The sequence below is a fragment of the Corythoichthys intestinalis genome, chromosome 11 (assembly GCF_030265065.1).
Source record: "Corythoichthys intestinalis isolate RoL2023-P3 chromosome 11, ASM3026506v1, whole genome shotgun sequence".
Lineage (NCBI taxonomy): Eukaryota > Metazoa > Chordata > Actinopteri > Syngnathiformes > Syngnathidae > Corythoichthys > Corythoichthys intestinalis.
In genome coordinates, this window is record NC_080405.1 from 47,849,680 (window position 1) to 47,875,382 (window position 25,703).

The 25,703-nt window shown below is 38.7% G+C and overlaps 1 protein-coding gene across 3 annotated transcripts in view; it reads right to left on the minus strand.

Moving 5' to 3' along the window:
- rxfp1 (relaxin family peptide receptor 1) overlaps positions 1–24,953 on the minus strand; it is a 124,287-nt gene extending 99,334 nt beyond the window's left edge. For 2 of the 3 annotated variants that reach the window (XM_057850229.1, XM_057850228.1), the window contains exon 1: positions 7,226–7,360. In XM_057850229.1, coding sequence (XP_057706212.1) covers positions 7,226–7,316 — 91 coding nt within the window. In that variant the 5' untranslated portion in view covers positions 7,317–7,360. Of the gene's footprint in view, positions 1–7,225; positions 7,361–24,801 lie in introns of those variants that run through there. The other variant, XM_057850230.1, reaches the window with a different exon arrangement.
- Positions 24,954–25,703: the final 750 nt, after the last annotated feature.

Genomic DNA, 25,703 nt, shown 5'->3' on the forward strand with positions numbered 1-25,703 from the left:
AGCCTCTGTCATAATAACACAGACTTAATAATTTGGTCAGCAGTACTGCTACCAGCATATGAAGTAGCTGACACAATAAATGCTGCTCCTCATTTACCCACTAAAACGCAGCAGCACTCTAAGAAACATTACCCCGTGTGACCCTTTACACCCAATTTTCTAAAATGGCGACAATCAACAAAAACAAGAAAGTTGACTGCGACGGCCGACGCTTGAAGGATAGGTGGAAATGGGACTATTTCTTCAATAAAATACGCAACAACTGTGTTTGCCTTATTTGCAAAGAGACAGTCGCTGTTTTTAAAGAGTTCAATGTGAGGCGATATTACCAAACAAGACATGCTGACATTTACAACAAGATTACAGGGAAGATGCGTAGCGACAAATTGAAGCAACTTGAAGATAGTTTAACTTCACAGCAGCAGTATTTCGCAAGAGCCCGAGAGTCGAAAGAGACCACCACAAAGGCTAGTTGCGAGATTGTTGAAATTATTAATAAAATAAATAAATAAATAAATAAAGCAAATGTGACACAGAGAACGGCTTGCTAAAATTTGCTTAAATATAATGTTCTACGTAAAGAACGTCAGCCAAGGTCGGCCCCCCACATTTTTATCACATCAAATCTGGCCCCCTTTGCAAAAAGTTTGGACACCCCTGCATTACAGTGTGTGTTGGAGTTTTTGTATTGGAAATAAAAGCGCCCGAGTACTATAATGCAACTCCCTGCAGCTAGATGGCAATGACAAATGAACACATTTAAAAATTAAAAGGTCCGATAAGCCTCGGTTTAACACAAGGTGGTGCTGCAGCACCCTCAACACCCCACTTCCCGCGCCATAGGGTGGCCAAAAATATTGTAGGGACCGTGGCCACCCCCTGGTGGTGCCATTGCGGAAAATTGACGAATCAATATGTTGGAAAAAGAAAAATGTGCGAAAAACACAATTATGATAACTCGTGAAACTCAAAAGAAAATTTTTGGAAAATTACACCGCTAAGAGTTGACTCCCACTGAAAAATGCATTAATAGTTACCAGCGATATTCAGTTTTTCATTTGCCATTGCTGACGAGTTTAAATAACTCGTAAAATCTCAAAAGGGATTTTGTGGAGGTGTTTCTGAAACCCTCTGACAAACTCATCAAAATGCATGCTAAACACCCTACTTAAATACTTTTTCATCTTTTTTTCCCATACTTTCTTGGCGATTTAAAGCGGCGGTGAACAAATTGCACTAAAGCGTTTGGTGACGTGCTAGGATAAGATCTTATCGGCATCCCACTGCTTGCGTTCTATCGGTGACTTCAAAGAAAGATGGACTTTCTCTGCAGGGATGCTCCACAAAGACGTCTTTGCTTTCACATCTTTTTTTCCATGTGCATAGATGAGAGACGAAAGCGTATTTTCAGTGTGAAGGCTGAGAGCAAAGGAGAATGACTGCAGCAATGCAAATGTTAATGTTTGACTAACACTAACATTTGCATTGCGGCCATGGATGGATGCTCCAGGGTGGCATGGGGAGGCAATTGGCACCCTAAAAGACATGTTTGCCACCCAAGTTACAGCTCCCCGGTGGCCTAAATTGTCATTGCATGTAATTTACTTTCCAATACATGAATTTAAAATTAAGACTTTGCCGGTAAAATGTTGTCGATAAAAATTGTAAAGTAATAAAACAAACAACAAAAATGAATGAACTTTTTTTTTTTTTTAAATAATGGATCAAAATTAATTTTCAAACAGATCATGTGACTAGCACCTTAGAGACAGTAATTTGCTTTGCTAAACCAAAACCACTTGAGGACAGAAGAAACAAGATAGATATAAATCGTTTTTTTCCCCAATCTAAGCATTCAAAAACGACAACAGCTACTGAGCACCAACCAAAGATTGAAGATGTCGACCATGAAACGCCGGAGAGAACTGCCCAAATTGTGAGAGTTTCAATTTGTCCACTTAACCTTGAGATACACAAGTTACTAGACCCTACACTCTTCCATAAGTGGGTCAAAAATGACCCATATTAGAACCAATGTGTTTTTATGCCATTTTGGAGAAGAATAATCACTTGTATATTAATTAGTATGATATTTAGGGCCACACAAGAATGATGTCATGCTTGAAATATCTTTATGATTTAATTAACATTTTTTGGAGAAGGAAAAAAAAAAAAAAAAAAAACCAGAACAGCAATAGACTTCATCCTTCCTTGTATCAGTGATGAAGAGCTCCCATGCATCTTTTTGGTGAGACAGCGGTGCTAAGACCTTTTCTGAGGATATTGTGGCTCTGTGTTCTGCCCTGGGTGGGAGGTAATTCTCTCCAATAAGAGCCCTACCAACTCATTCTGTCAGCCATGATTTTGACACTTTCTTCTTCAGAGGACACATAAGTAGAATCTTATGAGTCAGATTGATCATGTTCAGTTGGATTTCCAGGTGGACAACTGCCACTGCCACCTGGACAATAGTCTGGGTCCTCATCATCAGAAATTTCGGACACTTGAGTCCAACCCTGTCACTGCCTCGCCATCATCCAAAATCTGTAGGACCATTTCAGCTGTAAATCTAGCACAAATCCGATTTTTTCGTGTTTTTCCAACTCGACTGAATGGGAAAAGTCGCATAAAAGTGGACCATTTTCAAATTCGATCCAGGTCTCATTCGTATGTTGTTTAAATCCCCTCTGGGCCACATTTTTCCAGAATGTGGCTGCGGTCCGAACTGTCAAGTCCCCCAAATTGGAATTCATTCAGCAATTAACATCAGCAAAGAGCGAGAGAGACAGGGTGCCACGGTAGTGGTGCAGCTGTGCATTAGCATTAGCGCCTAGCTCGAACGCGGCTTTTGTGGAAGGAGCGGGCTTGACAACAGTCATAAAAACATAAAATGGGTTGAGAATAAGCCTGACAATGCTCGGTTTTCTCTCTGCTCCAATGCTCCTGCGCATGCGGGCCAGTTTGCTCAGTGCACCTCGGACTGCGAATAAGAGCGCATGTGTGATACTTGAACAGGCTCAATGGACAAAAAGGCAGTCTGAACGGGTACGCCAAAAAAAAACAGATATGACAAAAATCGGAATTGCGCATTAGGACCTGCGGCATGAACCTAGCCTTAGTTAGCTAGCTAGTTATGAAGTATGCTAATTTGTTGATAAATAATAATAAAGAGTCATGAAAGACACACAAAATACTATATGGACATAATACTTACAGTACAAGTATCAGCTCTTGCTGTGTAAAATAATCTTCTTAAGGGATGTCACTTTTTACATACCTAGTCCACGGTAAATTTATTCCTAGCAGCCAAAGTTGAGAAGAATGAAAGATTCCCATTGGATTCCATAGTGTCAATGTGGGTCATTTTTGAGCCACTTGTGGAAGCTTAGGGTAGTAATACAAAAATTACAATTTCTTCAAATGTATAAAAAATTCATCAAAAATTTGAATGGCATTATATCAAAAACATGTTTTTTATAATATGAACTGATAACAATATGAACCGATAACAATTTTTCATTCCGAAGATATTTCAAGAAAACAACCTCACCGGGTAATTTTTGACCCACTTATGCATCTAAGGGTTAAGACGCCAATTATACAACAGAGCCAGTCATTTTTGACCCACTTGTGGAAGCTTAGGGTAGTAAAACAAAAATGACAATTTCTTCAAATGTATAATAAGTCCATAAAAAATTTGAATGGCATTATATCAAAAACATGTTTTTTATAATATGAACTGATAACAATATGAACTGATAACAATTTTTCATTCCGAAGAAAACAACATCACCGGGTAATTTTTGACCCACTTATGCATCTAAGGGTTAAGACGCGAATTGTACAACAGAGCCAGAACCGGGGTACCATATCAAGGGTGTGAGTGACAGGAAAAACGCAAAAATCGGCTTTTACTTCTCCACAGAAAAACGCGTGCGCTCACACACATGCACACCCACATAACTGGGATGGCTGGATTTACGAGTATGGGCTAAGATACTAACCGAGCATATATCTTGTAAGTTAATTTTATCGCTGACACCGCGTTTCGGGGTCATCAACATGTTTTTTCCCCCTCTGCCACAAAAGTCAAACCCCGCCTATGCCCAGCCAGCACCGATGGGGGAAAAAAAAAAATGTACGGACTTGAATGTAAAATTTTGCCATCATGGCTAGGTCAGACACTGTTTAACTCATTGTTCAGTCCAAATCGATTAGATGTCCAGTAGTGATAAACTCGTTCAATTCATTCATTCACTTATTTCGATTCACAGAAGAAGAATTATTGGTCACCAAAGGATTGGACATCTGTCATCATCTTTGGAAAGCCGACAAGCACTCCATTTTGTGTAGCATCGGCCTGTTATTTCTTAGTTATCCCCGATACCGATGGTACTATTTCCGTACCGATACCACTGATCAAATGTTCGCTGCCATCCCTCCCAATCAAAATGGATTGGATGTCTATCACTAAAACAGCCAATGAGTTAGTACTAAAGAATAAAACAGATTTTAAAAACACGATTTACCCGATTCCGATCCTCTGAAAAAGACGTGATCGGGTCCGATTTTTGATTACCGTATTTTTCGGATTATAAATCGAAGTTTTTTTCATAGTTTGGCTGGGGGTGCGATTTATACTCTGTTGCGACTTATGTGAGAAATTATTAACACATTATTACATCATTTCACATGTTATTTTGGTGTTTTGGAGTGACACTGATGGTTTGGTAAACTTGTTAGCATGTTCTTTATGGTATAGTTATCTGAATTACTCTTAATAGCTATGTTACGTTAACATACCGGCCACGTTCGCATTTTGTTGTTCAGGCATCTTGTAACATACAGTGGGGAAAATAAGTATTTAGTCAACTACTAATTGTGCAAGTTCTCCCACTTGAAAATATTAGAGAGACCTGTAATTGTCAACATGGTTAAACCTCAACCATTAGAGACAGAATGTGAAAAAAACCCCAGAAAATCACTTTGTTTGATTTTTAAAGAATTTATTTGCAAATCATGGTGGAAAATAAGTATTTGGTCAATACCATAAGTTCATCGCAATACTTTGTTGGCAAAAACGGAGGCCAAACGTTTTCTGTAACTCTTCACAAGCTTTTCACACACTGTTGCTGGTATTTTGGCCCATTCCTCCATGCAGATCTCCTCTAGACCAGTGATGTTTTGGGGCTGTCATTGGGCAACACGGACTTTCAACTCCCTCCGCAGATTTTCTAGGGGGTTGAGACCTGAAGACTGGCTAGGCCACTCCAGGACCTTGAAATGCTTCTTACGAAGCCACTCCTTTGTTGCCCTGGCTGTGTGTTTTGGATCAATGTCATGCTGAAAAACCCAGCCACGTCTCATCTTCAATGCCCTTGCCGATGGAAGGAGATTTTCACTCAAAATATCTCGATACATGACCCCATTCATTCTTTCATTTACACAGATCAGTCGTCCTGGTCCCTTTGCAGAAAAACAGCCCCAAAGCATGATGTTTCCACCCCCATGCTTCACAGTGGGTATGGTGTTCTTCGGATGCAATTCAGTGTTCTTTCTCCTCCAAACACGAGAACCTGTGTTTCTACCAAAAAGTTCTATTTTGGTTTCATCTGACCGTAACACATTCTCCCAGTCCTCTTCTGGATCATCCAAATGCTCTCTAGTGAACCACAGACAGGCCTGGACGTGTACTGGCTTCAGCAGGGGGACACGTCCAGCAGTGCAGGATTTGAGTCCCTGGCTGTGTGTGTTACTGATAGTAGCCTTTGTTTCTGTGGTCCCAGTTCTCTGCAGGTCATTCACTTGGTCCCCCCGTGTGGTTCTGGGATTTTTGCTCACCGTTCTTGTTATCATTTTGACGCCACGGGGTGAGATCTTGCATGGAGCCCCGGATCGAGGGAGATTATCAGTGGTCTTGTATGTCTTCCATTTTCTAATAAATGCTCCCACAGTTGATTTCTTTACACCAAGCGTTTTACTTATTGCAGATTCAGTCTTCCCAGCCTGGTGCAGGTCTACAATTTTGTCTCTGGTGTCCTTCGACAGCTCTTTGGTCTTGGCCATAGTGGAGTTTGGAGTGTGACTGACTGAGTTTGTGGACAGGTGTCTTTTATACCGATAATGAGTTAAAACAGGTGCCATTAATACAGGTAACGAGTGGAGCCTCGTAAGACCTCATTAGAAGATGTTATACCTCTTTGGTGACCAAATACTTATTTTCCACTCTAATTTGGAAATAGATTCTTTAAAAATCAAACAATGTGATTTTCTGTTTTTTTTCCCCACAATCCTTCTCTCGTTCACCCATGTTGACAATTACAGGCCTCTCTAATCTTTTCAAGTAGGAGAACTTGCACAATTTGTGGTTGACTAAATACTTATTTGCCCCACTGTATGTTACGTTAACATACCGGCCATGTTCTGGTCATGACAGATCTCAGCTAGTCTAAAGTTTAACCAGTTTGCATTATTGTATTGCAATGTTTTTCCTTATTCAGATTTGTTTCAAGACTACAGTTCCAGTTAGACTTCACTTTGATGGTTAATGCAGTTATTGCAATTTTGTTGTTTTATCACAATAGATTGGTTTATTTACATTTCAAAAACCAGAAGCCATTCATTTACGAATGTGATTGCACTTTAGTTTACGTATTTAAATGTTCAGATATTAAGATTTGAATGCGGCGAAATAACATGCTTTTTCTCTCAAATATATTGTTATAATCATTTGTTTCAGATGTACTGTAATTTTTCTGTATAAAAATTAATTTGGTGTTCAAAAAGTCTTTTTTCATACTTGAGTCTTAAAAAAGAGGTGGTCGTCTTATAATCAGGGCTGTCTTATATTCGGGCCAATACGGTATTATTGAATAGTGTGTTTAATTAGCAGTACAATCAATCAATGAGAGGCGTCTATTTACTGGGAAGAACAGAATCAATATTTAACCAAAGATTACAGTGGCGTTAATGCACTTAAAGATTCAATAGAATGTCTCAAGGGCCTTTGAAAGGTTAGAATTTATCAACGTATAGAGGTCTTTAGTGGTCCTACAATTGCATTTGGTCTACTATGCATGGTGCCACAATATAAGAAATTAGCAGATTAAATATCAGCTCAATTTTTTTTCAATTACAACTTAAAAAGCAAATGTGTGGCGCTCGTGAGTCTTTGCAATGACAAGAGTGAGGTATCATTTAAAATCAAATGAAAAGTTGCACTCACCAGACATTGCACGCGCCGCCATAAGAAGCATAAAAACTTGTATCACTCCATGTGAACATCCTGTGCGAAAAAATATCATCATCATTGTCATCCACCCCCCACCTCCGGCCCTTAAGAAAACGTGGCGCTGACAAGTGTGACTCCGAGTCAGGAAATGATGCTGCCTCTGGCTAGCGCAGCAACCTGCTGGCTGAGAACAGCAGCCAACGAGCACTCTAATAAAACCGTTAGGAGGGGGAGCCGTGACGCACGAGAGGAGGCGCGGACGGACCGGCTTGTTATTGGAGGTGGTGGATGCAAAAAAGGCTCCAGAGGCTGCGGATGTTCTAAGTGCTCACTTAGGATGTGTGTTAAAATAAGAGAAAATGTTTGAGTTCACTGCCGAGTCTGAAAAATTAATAGACTAAATCAGAAAAAGAAAAGGGAGTGTAACCGTTTTTAACCTGGATTGAGCGAAAGCCCTTACAGTATATCGAATGGAAACATTTTTTAGATTGATTGCAACGGAATGGACAAGATTTGCTTGATATTTTTACTGTTTTTAGTAGAGATGTCCCGATCGATCGGGATCACGTCATTTTTAAAGTATCGGCAAAAAAATTTCGGACATGCCTTTTTAAAATAAATAAATAAATTAATTAATTTAAAAAAAAAAAAAAAAAAATATATATATATATATATATATATATATATATATTTTTTTTTAAATTAAATCGTTTTGTAATTGTAATTAACGTTACAGACATAATGTGTTACACTCTTCCAGAGTCTTTAGTTTAAGCTTAAGGTAGGGTTATCAAATTTATCGCGTTAACAGCGAGAATATTTTTTACATTTATTACGTTACAATATTTAACGCAATTAACGCATGCGCTGCACGACCCACTCACGCATTGTTGCGTTTAATCTATAATGGCACCGCTTTACCCATACAGTATATAGAGCTAAAAGGCAGCGTAAAATGAGAAAAGTGAATTTCTGCAGCCTTTGGAGCCTTTTTTTAAATGGCTAAAGCCTTACAAATCCCTCTCCCAACGATTAGAATACTCGTGGGGAGCAATGTGGGGAAGAAAGGTAGTAGTTGATCTTTTTCTTAACACCCTATGTTATTTCCCAACGCAGAGAAGATATATCAATTGGTACCACGACGCAGTCATGGTTGCACTTCCCATCATGCATTTGGGCAGAAGTTAAATGGCTACAGTATCATTTACTGAAAGCTCGACAAATACACTAGATGGCAATATTTAGTCACAATATACAAAGTCACATTTATCCTTTAAGAATTACAAGTCTTTCTATCCGTGGATCCCTCTCACAGAAAGAATGTTAATAATGTAAATGCCATCTTGAGGATTTATTGTCATGATAAACAAATACAGTACTTATGTACTGTATGTTGAATGTATATATTCGTCCGAGTTTTATTCATTTTTTTCTTAATGCATTGCCAAAATGTATATGATCGGGAAAAATTATCGGGAGCAAAAAAAAAGCAATCGGATCGGGAAATATCGGGATCGGCAGATACTCAAACTAAAACGATCGGGATCGGATCGGGAGCAAAAAAACATGATCGGAACAACCCTAGTTTTTAGCATTTGTTGACAGACCATGTCATTGCAATACAGAAATGAAAATGACAACACTATGCAGAGCAAAAAAAAAAAATGTAAGGCCATGATTGAGAATATGGTCGACAAGTGTTGCTCTTATCCAGAGGTGCAAGTCAGAAACATAATTGATTGGGAGGGGTGAGTGTACACTAATCAGGCGTGAGGTGTAAAACCCAGCATTTGCGTAAATCCCTTGTGAGTGTGGATATGTTGGCATCCTATTCTATGCTGTCTGATCGCTAATACTGACACTGAGTTTCTCTACTAGAATGTGTCTAAGGCTAGGCTCGCACCGCAGGTCCTAATGCACAAATCGGATTTTTTGTCATACAAACGGCTGCATTTGCTTATTGGACATACAGCCATGACTTCACATTTCTCTCCAATAAAGATGACCAAAAATATCTCCGTGCGTCGCAAACTTTGCGCTGGCTCAAAAGGGCAGTCGACCGCTAATAATTCAAGGAACCACTTGGAATTACAGCACAACGTGACAAAGATCGAAACAAAGCCATCAGGTAACGAGACAGCCAGCACTTTTACAGTTTGTAACCAGCCTTTACGTACATTTTATAGTTATATTTTGTAACCATAGGCGGAGTGTGACTTTGTGTGTATGTGTGTGTGTGTGGAGGAGGGGGGGGGACAAAAGAGCGAGTCAAAAGTCAAAAGTTTGGGAGAGGGAGAAAAATTGGGCAAAGTAACCGACAAATTACTTTTAAAGTAACTTGGTTACTTTGATAATAAAGTAATCAGTAAAGTAACTAGATTACTTTTTGGAGGAGTAATCAGTAATCAGTAATTAAATTACTTTCAAGTAATCTGTGACAACACTGGTACAGTAATTGCTGCATGAATTCCGATTTGGGAGACTTGCCAGTTTAGACCACCGCGACATTCTGGAAAAATGTGGCACAGATCGGATTTAAACCACATACGAAAGTTACCCAGATCGGATTTGAAATGGTCCACTTCTATGCGACTTGTCCCGTTCAGACCGTCAGGTTAATGCCTCACTCGAGTCGGAAAAACACGAAAAAATCGGATTTGTGCATTAAGACCTGCAATATGAACCTAGCTAAATTCAGGGGTCTGCAGCCTTGGTCCTCGAGAGCCACTATCCAGCTTGTTTTCAATGTCTCCCTCCTGTAACACACCTGAATCAAATGATCAGCTCATCAGCAAGCTCTGCAGGAGCCTGATAACAATCCTGATTATTTGATTCAGGTGTGTTAAAGGCGGGAGACATGAAAAACAAGCTGGATAGCAGCTCTCGAGGAAAAGGGTTGCAGACCCCTGTTCTAATGGCATACCGCAAGCAACACGTCACTTCCACTCATTAATATTCATGACGTCAGCTACTGTTGCTAAGGGGGGATGCGCCACTGTTTGTCCCTAATAGGAAATGAATGGAAATTGTGTACGAAGAAGATGTTTACAGATAATATAATAATAAATAATAATAACACTATTAATTAAATAGATAATAACCCTCTCTGGGTTCTTCACAGAAAAAAGCCAGGAAATAAATAACACTATATAATGTTCAGGGGGCCGGACCAAATGTGGAGGCGGGCCGTATCTGGCCCGCGTGCCGTGGTTTGGGGACCCCTGAGCCATGCTCTTATCTTATCAGGAACACGCAAAGTATGTCTGTCCTCTTCCTCCTCTGCCTCACCTCCGTCCTCTGCCAATTCTTGTCCTTCCATTGTCAAACATTGAAAGGCTGTGTTCTGCTCTAGCCATACAACTTTAGGACAGAATTAGAAATAAATGCCGTGGGGGTGAGACTATTCAATCGAGACCAGTGATAATACATTTCGAGCAATTTGACATAAGTGACCGATAATGTAGGAAACATCAGAGAATTGTACAGACTCTTTGCAAGGATGTACTAATGCATTTCCAACTTGTTCAAAGAAACCAGACTGCTTTTTGATGTGAACAGATGACACAATGTTATGAACACTGAACGAGTTGTTTGCACCAAAGCGACTGATAAAAACAGTAAAAGGAAGGATGTATTTTCACCACCAATAGAAGAAAAACCTCCCTGAAATACTCCCAAAACAACCAAAAAAGGCTTGTAAGCGCTAATAAGCCACAATTGTTCTCTTTTACTAAAATATGTTATTAGAAACACATAAAACATTGCCATTGATTTAAAAATCTATAATATTTAGTACAAGTTTTGACCAACGGAGGGCGCCATGTTTTATGCGCGCTATGGACGCTCGGGGTGATGACGTAGAACATTACCGGTGTTCTGCAATTTCTTCTACGCGGTGAGTCGTGCCACACATGCGCACATCGGTTAAAAATGGCGAGTACTTACTATTTGTGTTTTTATGGAATCTTTTATTACCTTTTCATTACATCAAAATAGTTTTTGCATGCGTTTCCTTATTTGATATTTCTACATTTACGTATTTTCTTAAGGCATCTTTAGTATGCACAATATATCGTTTGAACATCACCATCGCAATGTGCGGATGCGCAATAGTCACATCTCAGAATGTGCAATTGTTGTTTTTTTTTTTTTTGGTAATATGCTAAAGTTTGTTATACTTCATAAAAGCAGCAAGTGTGCAGATTCTGTGTCCCTTTTATATACGGCAAGCCTGGATAAACGGCATATTATACATTAGGGATGTCCCCGATCTGATCACGTGATCGGAAATCAGGCCAGTAGCGCCATTTTTCAGATGATCGGAATCAGGTTAAAAGGATCAAGTTTGTAATTTTTCAAATATACAGGTAGTCCTCGGTTTTTGACGTACTCGACTTGCGCGATTTCGACTTTACTAGTGTCGCCCGCCATTTTGTCTCGTTTTTTTTTGGGGGGGGGGGGTTGCATAAACAGTACCTTATTGTACCTCACAGTATCTTATTTTTTAATTTACTTCATTAATATGCTGTGTTCTGTCCTCATTAAACGTGAAGTTGTTCAGCTTTACAGACAGCATATAAGGCAATTGTGCTTTTTGAAGCTTTTTACTTCCTCCACTTTTGACCATTTGCAAAGCTGTAACACACATATGTACACTTATTTTCAAAACAGCACGCACTTTAAAAAACTTTAAAAATAAAACACTGGACACAAAACAATTGGTGTTCAAACATCCATCCAGTCTGCTCAATATGGAAATTTAGGAAATTAAATTAGCCTAATATGGCAAACAAAAGTCATCGAGCTTAAATGCTACAAAAGTTAACGTATTTATAATTCTCGTAGCAAATCGCTCACACGTAACTCCAGAAATTGTAGCTGTAAACTTAGTTACAAATGCATACACAAACATATATTAGCGGAAACAACTTACAGCCTTATGTGGGCCAAACCACGAGCGTCGTGACTAGAAATGTCCCGATCAATCGGGATGCCGATCGATCGGGCCCGATCACGTCATTTTCAAAGTATCGGAATCGGCAAAAAAATATCGGCCATGCCTTTTTTAAAATCTAAATCGTTTTCCAATTGTATTTAACTTTACAGACATAATATGTTACACTCATCCAGAGTCTTTAGTTTAGGCTTAAGGTAGGGTTGTCAAATTTATCCTGATAACGGCGGTAATTAATTTTGAAAAAATGGGTCACGTTAAATATTTAACGCAATTAATGCATGCATTGCACGACCCACTCACGCATTGTCGCGCTCAATCTGTAATGGCGCCGTTTTACCCATTTAGAGAGATAAAAGGTGGCATAAAATGAGTAGAGTGAATTTTGGCAGCCTTTGGAGCCTATTTTTAATAGGCTAAAGCCTTACAATCCCTTCGTTTAGAAATATCATGGGAAGCAATGTGGGGAAGCAAGGTAGCAATTTATCTTTTTCTTAACACCTTATGTTATTTCCCAACGCACAGTCATGGTTCCACTTTCCATCATGCATTTGGGTTGAATGGCTGCAGTATCATTTACTGAAAGCTCAACAAATACACTAGATGGCAATATTTAGTCACAATATACAAAGTCACAAGTCTTTCTATCCATGGATCCCTCTCACAGAAAGAATGTTAATAATGTAAATACCATCTTGAGGATTTATCGTCATAATAAACAAATACAGTACTTATGTACTGTATGTTGAATGTATATATTCGTCCGAGTTTTATTCATTTTTTTCTTAATGCATTGCCAAAATGTATATGATCGGAAAAAATATTGGGAATGATTGGAATTGAATCGGGAGCAAAAAAAAGCAATCAGATCGGGAAATATCGGGATCGGCAGATACTCAAACTAAAACGATCGGAATCGGATCGGGAGCAAAAAAACATGATCTGAACAACCCTAGTCGTGACCCAGGGACCACCTATTACAATTTAATTCTTTCCAATCGTTCAAATATCGTTCAGGCCAATCCCAAACATGGCTATTCAAGTTATGCAGTGAAAATTCTTCTAGTTTTAATATCGCAATATATTGCATGCCCCCCAATAATCGCAACGATACTTTTTTACACTATTGTTCAGGCCTAGTCTGTATGCATCTAAACAAAACAAGCTGAAAGTGCACGGTAGTATTTTGGGTGTCAAATTCACCTCTTGTAGGACGTTTTGCCCGTGTAGCACATTTAGGAAGAACACCTGTTTTGTCCTACTCTTGTCTCATCTCATCCAGTCTTTCCTGTTCATTTTGCTTTTGCTGCTTTTGTGAAATATCGACAGTGCTGACATGCTCATTAATATTTCTCTCGGGTTCAAATTGGAAGGGCTGAACAGAGGACGTGTTTATGTCGCGAGAGTCTGGAAGCCCGGCAGCGTAACCATGTGCAACGTCAATGGCAACCTACTAAACTAATTTTACAAATTGTGTAAAAATGAAAACATCAACAGGGGTTTTAATATGAAATTATTTTAACTCATCATAACATTTATCTTTTAAGAACTACAAGTATTTCTATCTGTGGTACCCTGTCAAACAGTGATTCATAGTCTGACACTTGTATCAGCGACTACTTTGCATTTTCGTAATTGTATCCCAAAGGTGGAATATTCTATTACAGCTTTGGCATGAGATTTTGCAGTGGAAAATAATTGAGGGGAAGGAAATTGTCACGAATGTGTGCAGCCGGCCGAGGGTGACGTTTCATCCAAGCCCCGCGAAGTACAGTTTCTTCTTTCCTTTTCAATTAGCTTTTATCCTAAGCCCATATTGGAACAAAGTCGACGCCTTCAGCAAAAACCAAATCTGATCAGGATGTTTTTTTTTGTTTACCCCCACTTTGAGATAAGACGTCCCGTGGTTCTTTAAAAAGACGTTTCACACGCTGCCACTTTCAATTACAAGTGCGAACATTATAAGTGTCACAGCTGGAGTCTGATTATCATAATCCATGGGCATTCCCCGGCAAAATCTCTAACAGTTAGCCGTTTTTTATTTATGAGTATTATTTTGTTGCCACATTCTATTCGAGAGGCCTCCTGGAATGGATTCAGGATATTTGCAATGTAGGAACAAGAACAATGTACGTGCTTGACCTTGAATTGCAAAATGTGGCTGTTGACAAATTTACTACAGTGAGGCTTTAATGAATTATTGCTGCAAATATTGCAGGAGACCTACTGGAGCCCGCATGGATCCGAGATTCACTCAGAAAACAGTGAAGTTTGGTGGTGGCAAAATCATGGTCTGGGGTTACATCCAGTATGGGGGTGTGCGAGAGATCTGCAGGGTGGAAGGCAACATAAACAGTCTGAAATATCAACAAATCTTAGCTGCCTCTTACATTCCTAACCATAAAAAGGGACAAATTCTACAGCAGGATGGTGCTCCATCGCATACTTCAATCTCTACCTCAAAGTTCCTCAAGGCAAAGAAGATCAAGATCCTCCAGGACTGGCCAGCCCAGTCTCCAGACATGAAAATCATTGCGCATGTCCGGGGTAGGATGAAAGAGGAAGCATGGAAGACGAAACCCAAGAAGCTTGATGAACTCTGGGAGGCATGCAAGACTGAAAAACTTTTGTCTTGCCAAAATTTGATCTTTATGTCTTCATTAAATGATAAATCTTTTTTCATTAAAACAAATATATTTTTGTACATTCAACATCATTTGGGAGGGTCTTAGCTTTCATATGAGCCATTTCTGAAACCAATTGAATAATTAAAAGTCAGGTTATTAGCAATTGTTTTAACAAAATGGATAAGCGACAAGACTTTAGATAGGGACTGTATATCGAGACTACGTCCATTCCACTTTGATGATGGAAGGCTCGATTATGCTCCAGCTTTGTTACAATTTTTCTAATAATTGCAGAAATTGTGATTTATTGATCTGTTTTGCACATACACCAATTTTTTTGAATAAAACAAGAAATGGAATCATGTTGTCCAAAAGTTTTATTGTGATAATATTGTCTGCAATAAAAAGGAATGACATACTATTTGTGTTTATATGTTCATGTGCGATGAGCTCATTATACAGTACCATAACTATAACCTAACTAGGGCGAAGTAGATCCACACTGGCGCTTTGAAGCTGGACACAAAACGACATTTTTTCCGAGATAAGCCGCATTGGACTATAAGCCGCAGCTGTCCTTACTGTATTACGGGATATTTACATCTTAAGATATTAACCGGTAACACTTCATTTGACAACGGCATCATACGACTGTCATAAGACCAAATGAACCACCATGAAGCTTTGAACCAATTGACTGCAAAGCTTTATTGCTTCGTTTGGCCATCACTGCTTCATTGGGTGAGACAGTCAACCTCTGCTGCCACCTGCTGTCAACAGTGTTGTCGTCCAACATGCCTCCTAGCATGTATTGCAGAGCTACAGATGTAAATAGCAATCAAAATTTATGTTCTGTGCTAATTATTTCTTCAGTTCCACTGTTCCAGTTGTTTCATTAATTGCTACTTATGATATTTGGTAACACTTAATTTAACAGTGGTGCGATATGACTGTCATTAGACAATCATAATTATGACATGATACTGTCATGAGCATTTATGAATGCTTCCAGCAGATGTCATTTAGTGTAATTTGGCAAATTATCCCACTTTTGAATGGAAGTAAAAGATCCAAGCTGGATATAAATGGAGTTAGTCACATAATTTGCCGGATGACAATGACATAAGCATTCAGTAATGTCCATGATAGTGTTATGTCATAATTATGAAGGTCTCATGTCAGTGTGATGATGACGCTGTCAAATATAGTGTTAACTATTAACCCAAATAAATCAACAATTAAGCCGCACTGAACTATAAGCCGCAGGATTCAAAATAGAGGAAAAAAGTAGTGGCTTATAGTCCGAAAATTACGGTAGGCGCTTCCAGGAGTTCACGCACAGTCGAGAAAGTCTCAGAGTCTTATCTACGTCGTGCTGAATCCATTCCTCAGGTTTCATTTGGCAGTTTAAAACTTTTTCTAATTCAACCGCAATTCAAGGTGTTCTGTCTAAACCGGAAGTACAGCGCAGAAAACATCAAAGATGGTGCCGCCCAATTTTCACTCAGGGAACTTAGCTATTGTCCTTCTCTGACTATCTTTCAACATGTTGTCTTTTATTGATTGTTTTTACATATCTGTATTTGTAAATGTTTTCTTTTATTGGTTGTCTTTGTATTTCCTATTAATTTTGGCACTTCTGTAGCTCCATAGAAGGAAAGGATTGCACAAAGGAATCAAGTTTTGGTGGTGCTGCCACCTACACATTTATGGAGGATGATTTGTGTCTTTATTATTCAATAAAAAAAGAAGTTTCTTCAATCAAAAAAAAAAAAATCGCTTCAATTAAGATTTATTTTGTTAATTAAAAAAAAACAAAACCTTCGCTTCAATTAAAAAAAGGTGTTTGAATGCAAAAATAAATTTGAAACAAAAAAATGCATTTGAAAACTATTTTTCTTTGATTGGATTTTTTTGGGGTTGAAGTCTTTTTTTTTTTTTTTTTTTTTTTAAGACAAAAATGTCCTAAACATAATATTGAAAACACAAAAAGGATTTCTTCAATCAAAGAAAACAGTTTCAATGAAAAATTAAGTGTTCAAATGCAAATTTCTGAGTCTCAAATATTTTTTTCCCATTCAAAAACTTTTTTTTTTGATGATTCAATGTTTTTTAATTTTGATTGGAGGGATTTTGCTTTTGAAAATATTTTTGTTTTGAAGCAACTTATTTTTTGATTGAATAATAAAGGCACCAATGTCCTCGCCAAAATATGGCCCAAATGCAAAACCACATTACTTCAATCAAAAACAAAAAAAAAAAAAAAAAAAAAAAAAAAAAAAGAAATCATTCAAAGAAAAATAGCTCTCAAATGCATTTTTTTTTGAGTTTCGATTTTATTTTTGCATTCACATTTTTTTTTTGATTGAAGTGACTTTTTTTTTGAAAATATATTTTTAGATTGAAGCTACTTTTTTGGGGGGGGGTTGAAGCAACTTTTTTTTGATTAGATAATAAACACACAAATATACCTCCATACACATTGGGAATGCTTACTACATATGCATGAAACCTCCAATTTGCCATTTTTCGCTTCCCTGTGCACGCAGTTTTCCCTACACGTAATGGTCGTTTCAACGCGGAATTCGAATAACAGCAAAACTCTACTCTTGCGTTATTGCGCAAGATATTTGACTCGTAAAACCTGGCCTTAAACGCAACCCATTTGCTCCCAAAAACGTATGAATACGTTCTATTTTTAATTGTTTAGGTATCCCAAAGACATATTTATACGTCTTTTACATTTAAAAAAAAGAAAAAAGAAAAAAAAAAAAAAAAAAAAAGAGACATCTCTGGGTCGTGATTCAATTTAGCTCCAAAGCACAAAGCTGGAAATCCATTTTAAAGCAATAAAACTGGCCACTGGAGGGCAGTAGCGCATTTGGTAAGACCCGCAACCCGATTCAATGGCAATGAGCGGCCACGCCGCACGGCTGGGCGCCGGCGAAAGACGACCAAATGGATGCCAGTCGGCGCACGACCGAGCAGAACCCCCGGGACAACTAGTGCGGCGGACGATACCTTTGAGTCCATAATGCTCGCGAGCACAGCCCGCAGAGACTCAAAAAAATTCATCTTTGTGAGACAGACGCCGATGAGGGAAAAGTTTAACCGGCTGTCGCGGCCAGAACAGCGTCATCATTCAGTTAGTTATGTGTAAATAAAATTGTTACTTTGCTATCAAAAGCTCGATTTGCCTTGTTGTTTATCTTATTTTGTAAAGGAAAACATTATTTAGATGTTTGGGATGTAGCTAAAGCATAACATAACTGTGTGTAAGTCAAAGTTATGTTTGAAACAAAAAGCTCAATTTCTCCGTTTTTTCATCAGAAATCGGAAAATTGCTCAAACTAAGCTATTTTCTAATGCTGATTTCTAAAGTATGGAAAAAGATATGAACTAACTTTTTTCCTGCTGAAAGAATCTTTCTTTTGGTGGGTTCCATGTTTATATAGCAAGAGAACAGAATTTTCTGTGGGCCTTGCAAAATCAGTCAAAATCCAGTAAAACGGCCGGGAACGAAGGGCCTTGCTCCGGTAAGTACTCCGGTAAGTAAAGATTCATTACAATTAGGGTTGTATCGATCATGTGTTTTTGCTCCTGATCCGATCCCGGTCGTTTTAGTTTGAATATCTGCCGATCCCGATATTTCCCGATCCGATTGCTTGTTTTTTTTGCTCCCGATTCAACTCCAATCATTCCCGATATTTTTTCCCGATCATATACATTTTGGCAATGCATTGAGGAAAAAATGAATAAAACTCGGACGAATATATACATTCAACATAAAGTACATAAGTACTGTATTTGTTTATTATGACAATAAATCCTCAAGACAGCATTTACATTATTAACATTCTTTCTGTGAGAGGGATCCACGGATAGAAAGACTTGTGACTTTGTATATTGTGACTAAATATTGCCATCTAGTGTACTTGTTGAGCTTTCAGTAAATGATACTATAGCCATGCCCAGTGGAACCATGACTGTGCGTAATGCTACCAATTGATATATCTTCTCTGCGTTGCGAAATAACTAGGGCTGCAGCTATCAAATATTTTAGTAATCGAGTAATCGACTGAAAATTCTATCGATTAATCGAGTAATCGGATAAAACAAATATATTTTTAGGTGAAGAGCAATTATAAATATACATGAGAAAACAAGACATTTCATCTACTCTTGAACCATTTTCAGTCAATCAATGTCTTTATTTTCGATGTATATTGTTGAAAACCGCCAACAATTGCATCTCAGATGTAACTAGAATTTTAAAAAAAGACAAATTCACTGCTTTCACTCAAAAAACCTTTAGATCTTATTAAAAAAAATATATATTTATACCTAAAAATGCCATTACGCTTGATAACACACATCACTTAAAAGTTGGGATTTTTTCCCACCTGTTTCAATTGAATTTCTATTTGTGTCAAGCCATTTTTAAGTTCTAGTTAAGTTTTACGCTACTCTAAACTGTAAGTCCTGATAGGATTTTGTGTTTTTGCAGTGTTCAAGATAAATGTATGATACAGGCTGTATTGGAGCACATTAGGGACCAGTGCTACTTGGTGTTTTATCCAGCAATGACTACTAAGCTAAAATTGATAGTTAGCATTATTGAGTTTTTATTTTACACCCGTATCACTCCACAAAGCTATGTTATGTTAAAGCCTGTATGTAAGACACGTTAGCCACGCATCGAAAGTGGTCATAATTAATAGAAACCTAGCCCTCCGCAGGGCTAACGTTACGTGAGCTAGTGACTCAGACAGTAACGTTAATCTTATTTATTAGCGCTTAGCGCTCTTTATTAGCGCTTAGCGCTCTACTGCTTTAAGATGGCCGCTGTTTATTAACGCTGCCCAGACGCGGCCGAGTCTATCACAATGCATCTAGTTCAACATACATGTGATCTCTATGAGACTCCTCAGATGCTACCTGCTACCAACTTAACATCATGCGGGCTAGTTTTTAGCAACGTCGGCGTAGTTTGGAGCGGCTGTCGGCTGCGGAAATGTTTTTTATATTTTTTTATTGCTTCTTCCTCTACGCACGTGACGTCAGCGCGTTGTCCCGCATTAAAAATAGTCCGAGCAAAACGTGATGCTTAGAGCTGTCAAAATAAACGATTACTCGAGGTGAATAAAATTACTCGGATCAGTTTTTAAACTCGAGTTACTCGAGTTGCTCGAGGATTCGTTTCAGCTCTAGAAATAACATAAGGTGTTTAGAAAAAGATCAATTGCTACCTTGCTTCCCCACATTGCTTCCCATGATATTTCTAATCGTAGGGAGAGGGACTGTACGGCCAATTAAAAAAAGGCTCCAAAGCCTGCCAAAATTCACTCTACTCATTTTACGCTGCCTTTTTCTCTCTATATAGGTAAAACGGCGCCATTACAGATTGAGCGCGACAATACGTGAGTGGATCGTGCAGCGCATGCATTAATTGCGTTAAATAATTCAACGTGATACATAAAAAAAAAAAAAAAAAAAAAAAAAAAAAAAAAAAAAAAAAAATTAATTACCGCCGTTATCGGGATAAATTTGATAACCCTACCTTAAGCCTAAACTAAAGACTGGATGAGTGTAACATATTATGTCTGTAACGTTAAACACAATTAGAAAACGATTTAATTTAAATATATATATATATATATATTAAAAAAAGGCATGGCCGATATTTTTTTGCCGATTCTGATACTTTGAAAATGACGTGATCGGACCCATCCCGATCGATCGGGACATCTCTAATTACAATGTCTCAATTGTTTTTTAGTCACACATACAAAATTTACATACAAATTGCTCACTACATTCTAGTTGTGATCTCTCTTTTTCAAAAAACCCTAATCTTGAATCTTTTTTTCTTTCTACCCACTCGTCCATTTCTAAGCTCCCATTACAGCCAGAGTGTGGACAAAGCACATTGGAGGGGTCTCTTTTGCGCCTTGTTATTGCGGTGTGGAAAGCCTAGTCACGACCTGGTGGGATATAGGTAGCAAAGCCACCTGCCTCTTCTATTGATGTGATGTTGAATATCCAGCACGGCTTCCCTTTTCAGTCTTTCTGTTCCGAGAAAAAGTCATTCATTCATCAACTGACCCACTCAAGCAAAAATGAGTGAGCTTTGCCTTCAGCGTGTTCCCTATGTAAATGTTTACGCATAACAGATATACACATATACAAAACCAACAAAAACGTATTGTGATGTTTCAGGTAATTGCCACTTCACAAAACCAAGCGGCCACATGATTATAATTACTCTTATTCACTGGAAACCGCCAAATTACTATTTTGTCATTAGAGCTTTGAAATCATACCACATCAGATTGGAATGCTACAATGGCTTGTAATCATAATCAAGAATATAGCGCGTCTGCCGTTGCCATGACCACTGCAGAGTGGCTACTTTAGTGGGTTGTTTTTTAATCCCTTGACCATGTAGAGCGCATCAAGTGAAGATTAAAAAAGGATCACACCTTGCAAGAATTAAAAAGCGGAAGGTGAAGGGAGGCTTGAAAAGGAACATCAGAAATGGGATTGCTGCGCTTGGCTGTCATTCAAGTTCCCTTTCTAGTGGTGAGGCAAGGATTCCCACAAATTAATCTAACGCTCTTTCAAGAGCGTTAGAAATATTGCTGGCAGTCGGGTGGATATACAGTATGAATATTTGATTATGAACACCAATACTTGCTATTAAGCGGACTTTGATCAAACACATGCAAGCAAAAAACATTGAAAAAAACGGTTCAATCGGTTAGCACTAAATACTGCAGTACAAACTGATTTTTTTTTTTTTTAGATTATTGCTTGTTATGTACAGTGGGGCAAATAAGTATTTAGTCAACCACTAACTGTGCAAGTTCTCCCACTTGAAAATATTAGAGAGGCCTTTAATTGTCAACATGGGTAAACCTCAACCATGAGAGACAGAATGTGGAAAACCAGAAACTCACATTGTTTTATTTTTAAATAATTTATTTGCAAATCATGGTGGAAAATAAGTACTTGGTCAATACCAAAAGTTCATCTCAATACTTTGTTATGTACCCTTTACGTAGGCCAAACGTTTTGTGTAACTCTTCACAAGCTTTTCACACACTGTTGCTGGTATTTTGGCCCATTCCTCCATGCAGATCTCCTCTAGAGCAGTCATGTTTTGGGGCTGTCGTTGGGCAATACGGACTTTCAACTCCCTCCACAGATGTTCTACGGGGTTGAGATCTGGAGACTGGCTAGGCCACTCCAGGACCTTGAAATGATTCTTCCACTCCTTTGTTGCCCTGGCTGTGTGTTTGGGATCATTGTCATGCTGAAAGACCCAGCCACGTCTCATCTTCAATGCCCTTGCCGATGGAAGGAGATTTTCACTCAAAATCTCTCGATACATAGCCCCATTCATTCTTTTCTTTACACAGATCAGTCTTCCTGGTCCCTTTGCAGAAAAACAGCCCCAAAGCATGTTTCCACCCCCATGCTTCACAGTGGGTATGGTGTGCTTCGGATGCAATTCACTATTCTTTCTCCTCCAAACACGAGAACCTGTGTTTCTACCGAAAAGTTCTATTTTGGTTTTATCTGACCATAACACATTCTCACAGTCCTCTTCTGGATCATCCAAATGCTGTCTAGCGAACCGCAGATGGGCCTGGACGTGTACTGGCTTCAGCAGGGGGACACGTCTGGCAGTGCAGGATTTGAGTCCCTGGCGGTGCATTGTGTTACTGATAGTGGCCTTTGTTACTGTGGTCCCAGCTCTCTGTAGGTCATTCACTAGGTCCCCCCGTGTGGTTCTGGGATTTTTGCTCACCGTTCTTGTTATTATTTTGGCGCCACGGGGTGAGATCTTGCATGGAGCCCCAGATCGAGGGAGATTATTAGTGGTCTTGTATGTCTTCCATTTTCTAATAATTGCTCCCACAGTTGATTTCTTGACACCAAGTGTTTTACCTATTGCAGATTCAGTCTTCCCAGCCTGGTGCAGGTCTACAATTTTGTCTCTGGTGTCCTTCGACAGCTCTTTGGTCTTGGCCATAGTGGGGTTTGGAGTGTGACTGACTGAAGTTGTGGACAGGTGTCTTTTATACCGATAATGAGTTAAAACAGGTGCCATTAATGCAGGTATCGAGTGGAACCTTGTTAGACCTCGTGAGAAGAAGTAAGACCTCTTTGACAGCCAGAAATCTTGCTTGTTTGTAGGTGACCAAATACTTATTTTCCACTCTAATTTGTAAATAAATTCTTTAAAAATCGTCAGTCAGGCTGCACTGGCCCGTCTACAACTTGTGCAAAACTCTGCTGCTCGCCTCCTAGCTAAAACCTGCAGGCCCGAACACCCCAATTTTAGCATCTCTTCACTGGCTCCCAGTACATTACCGAATACATTTTAAGATATTATTATTTGTTTTTAAATGTTTGAATAATCTTGCGCCGCCATATCTGTCAGAACTGCTTCATCCTTACAGTCCAACTAGAACTCACAGATCAGCTGAGCACCTGCTTCTAGAAGTCCCAAGATCAAGGCTGAAGCTTAGGGGTGACCGTGCATTTGCAGTGAGGGCACCCAGGCTGTGGAACCAATTACCACTTCCTATTAGACAGGCCCCTTCACTTATGGATTTTAAATCACGCCTTAAAACATTTTATTTCTCTTCAGCTTTTAATGTGCAATGACTGTTTATTTTATCTTTATGTATATTTTTTGTTTTATCTTTGAAAGTTAACTTATATTGCTGTTTTATGGTATGTAAAGCACTTTGGACTCCTTGGCGGATTTTTAAAATGTGCTATACAAATAAAGTTGACTGATTGATTGAAAAATCAAACAATGGGATTTTCTGTTTATTTTTTCCACATTCTGTCTCTCATGGTTGAAGTTTAGCCATGTTGACAACTACAGGCCTCTCTAATCTTTTCAAGTAGGAGAACTTGCACAATTGGTGGTTGACTAAATAATTATTTTCCCCACTGTACTATCAACTACAGTATGATGAAATATATCTCAAATTCAGTTTATATTCTGTTAAATTTTTTCCCTACTAGCAGTATGGCCCGGCTTTGCTCGGGTCTGTGTAACATGAGCGCAATACAACCAAATGGCAGATAAAACTTATTTTCCTTAGTGATGCAGGTGTGATGTAGTACTGTAATTTTCAGACTATAACGCCCTGACTGTAAGCCCCCACCCACCGACTTTGACACCAAAACGGCATTTGTTCATAGATATAAGCCGCAGCTGTCCTCCCTGTATTGCTGGATATTTACCCCAAAAGATATTAACAGTTAACACTTTATTTGACAACGGCATCATAAGACTGCCATTAGACGAAATGAACCACTATGAAGCTTTGAACCAATTGGCTGCAAAGCTTCATTGTTTCAAGAAGCTTCATCTGGCCATCACTGCTCCTTTGGGGGAGACATTCAACCTCTGCTTCCACCTGCTGTCAACATTGTTGTCATCAAGCATGCCTCCTAGCATGCATTGCAGCGCTACAGATGTAAATAACAATCAAAACTCATGTTCTGTGCTAATTATTTCTTCAGTTACTGTTCCAATTGTTTCATTAATTGCTAGTTATCCTATTTGGTAACACTCTGTATCACCATAAGACTCATAAGACAATCATAATTATGACATGACACTACTACTACTACTACTACTACTACATGACATGACATTAATGAATGTTTATAACATATGTCTTTTAGTGTCATCTGGCAAATTATCTCACTTTTGAATGGATGTAATAGATCTGAGCTGGACATAAAGGGAGTTAGTGACATAATTTGCCGGATGACACAGAATGACATCTCACATAAGCATTCGGTAATGCCTATGATAAGCGTCATAATTATGATGGTCTCTTATTACGCCGCTGTCAAAAAAAGGTTTTAACTGTTAACCCAAATAAATCAACAAATAGGCCGCACTGGACTGCAAGCCGCAGGGTTGAAAATGAGGGAAAAAAGTAGTGCTTACTCACCTTGTCTTCACTGATGCAAAAGCATCTTTCATATGACAGTTGTTTTGGAAGCTGCATTTCTTTCCTGGACTTAGTGGGATTGGACTTGGTGCTGATGTGGATACGTTCGCTGTAAAAGATGGTCCAGGATGTACAGAGGTAGATGGAAAACATTTCAGATGAGTCTCTACAAGGAGAAGAAAGTGGAATATTACATTATATTAGTCAAATAGCTGTTGATTGTGAAACCAGCATGACATAACCATAATAGCGCCTAAATTCTTACAGCCTGCTGTACGTGTCAATTGGATACGGCCACTATCTTTGATGGGCATAGTTATAAGAAAATAAATTCTTGAAGCACTGCAACTACACAGAACTATCCAATAATAATTAATTAAATAATATATGATAGCAAAAAAACAACAACATTTTTTTAGGGCTGTCAAAATTATCGCGTTAACGGGCGGTAATTATTTTTTTGAATTAATCACGTTAAAATATTTGACGCAATTAACGCACATGCCCCGCTCAAACAGATTATAACAGACATGTGCAAAGTGCGGCCCGGGGGCCAAATGCAGCCCGTGGTCAAATTTCATCCGGACCCCAGCCTCTGTCATACGATCAATAACGTCTGGCCCGCACACAGACTTAATAAATTGGTCAGCAGTACTGCTACCAGCATATGAAGTAGCTTACACATTAAATGCTGCTCCTCATTTACACACTAAAAGGCAGCAGCACTCTAAGCAGTGTTACCCTGTGTGACACTTGACTTCCAATTTTCTAAAATGGCAACAATCAACAACAACAACAAAAAAGTTAAATGCGACAGCCGACGCTTCAAAGATAGGTGGAAATTGGACTATTTCTTCACTAAAATACCCACAACTGTGTCTGCCTCATTTACAAAGAGAGAG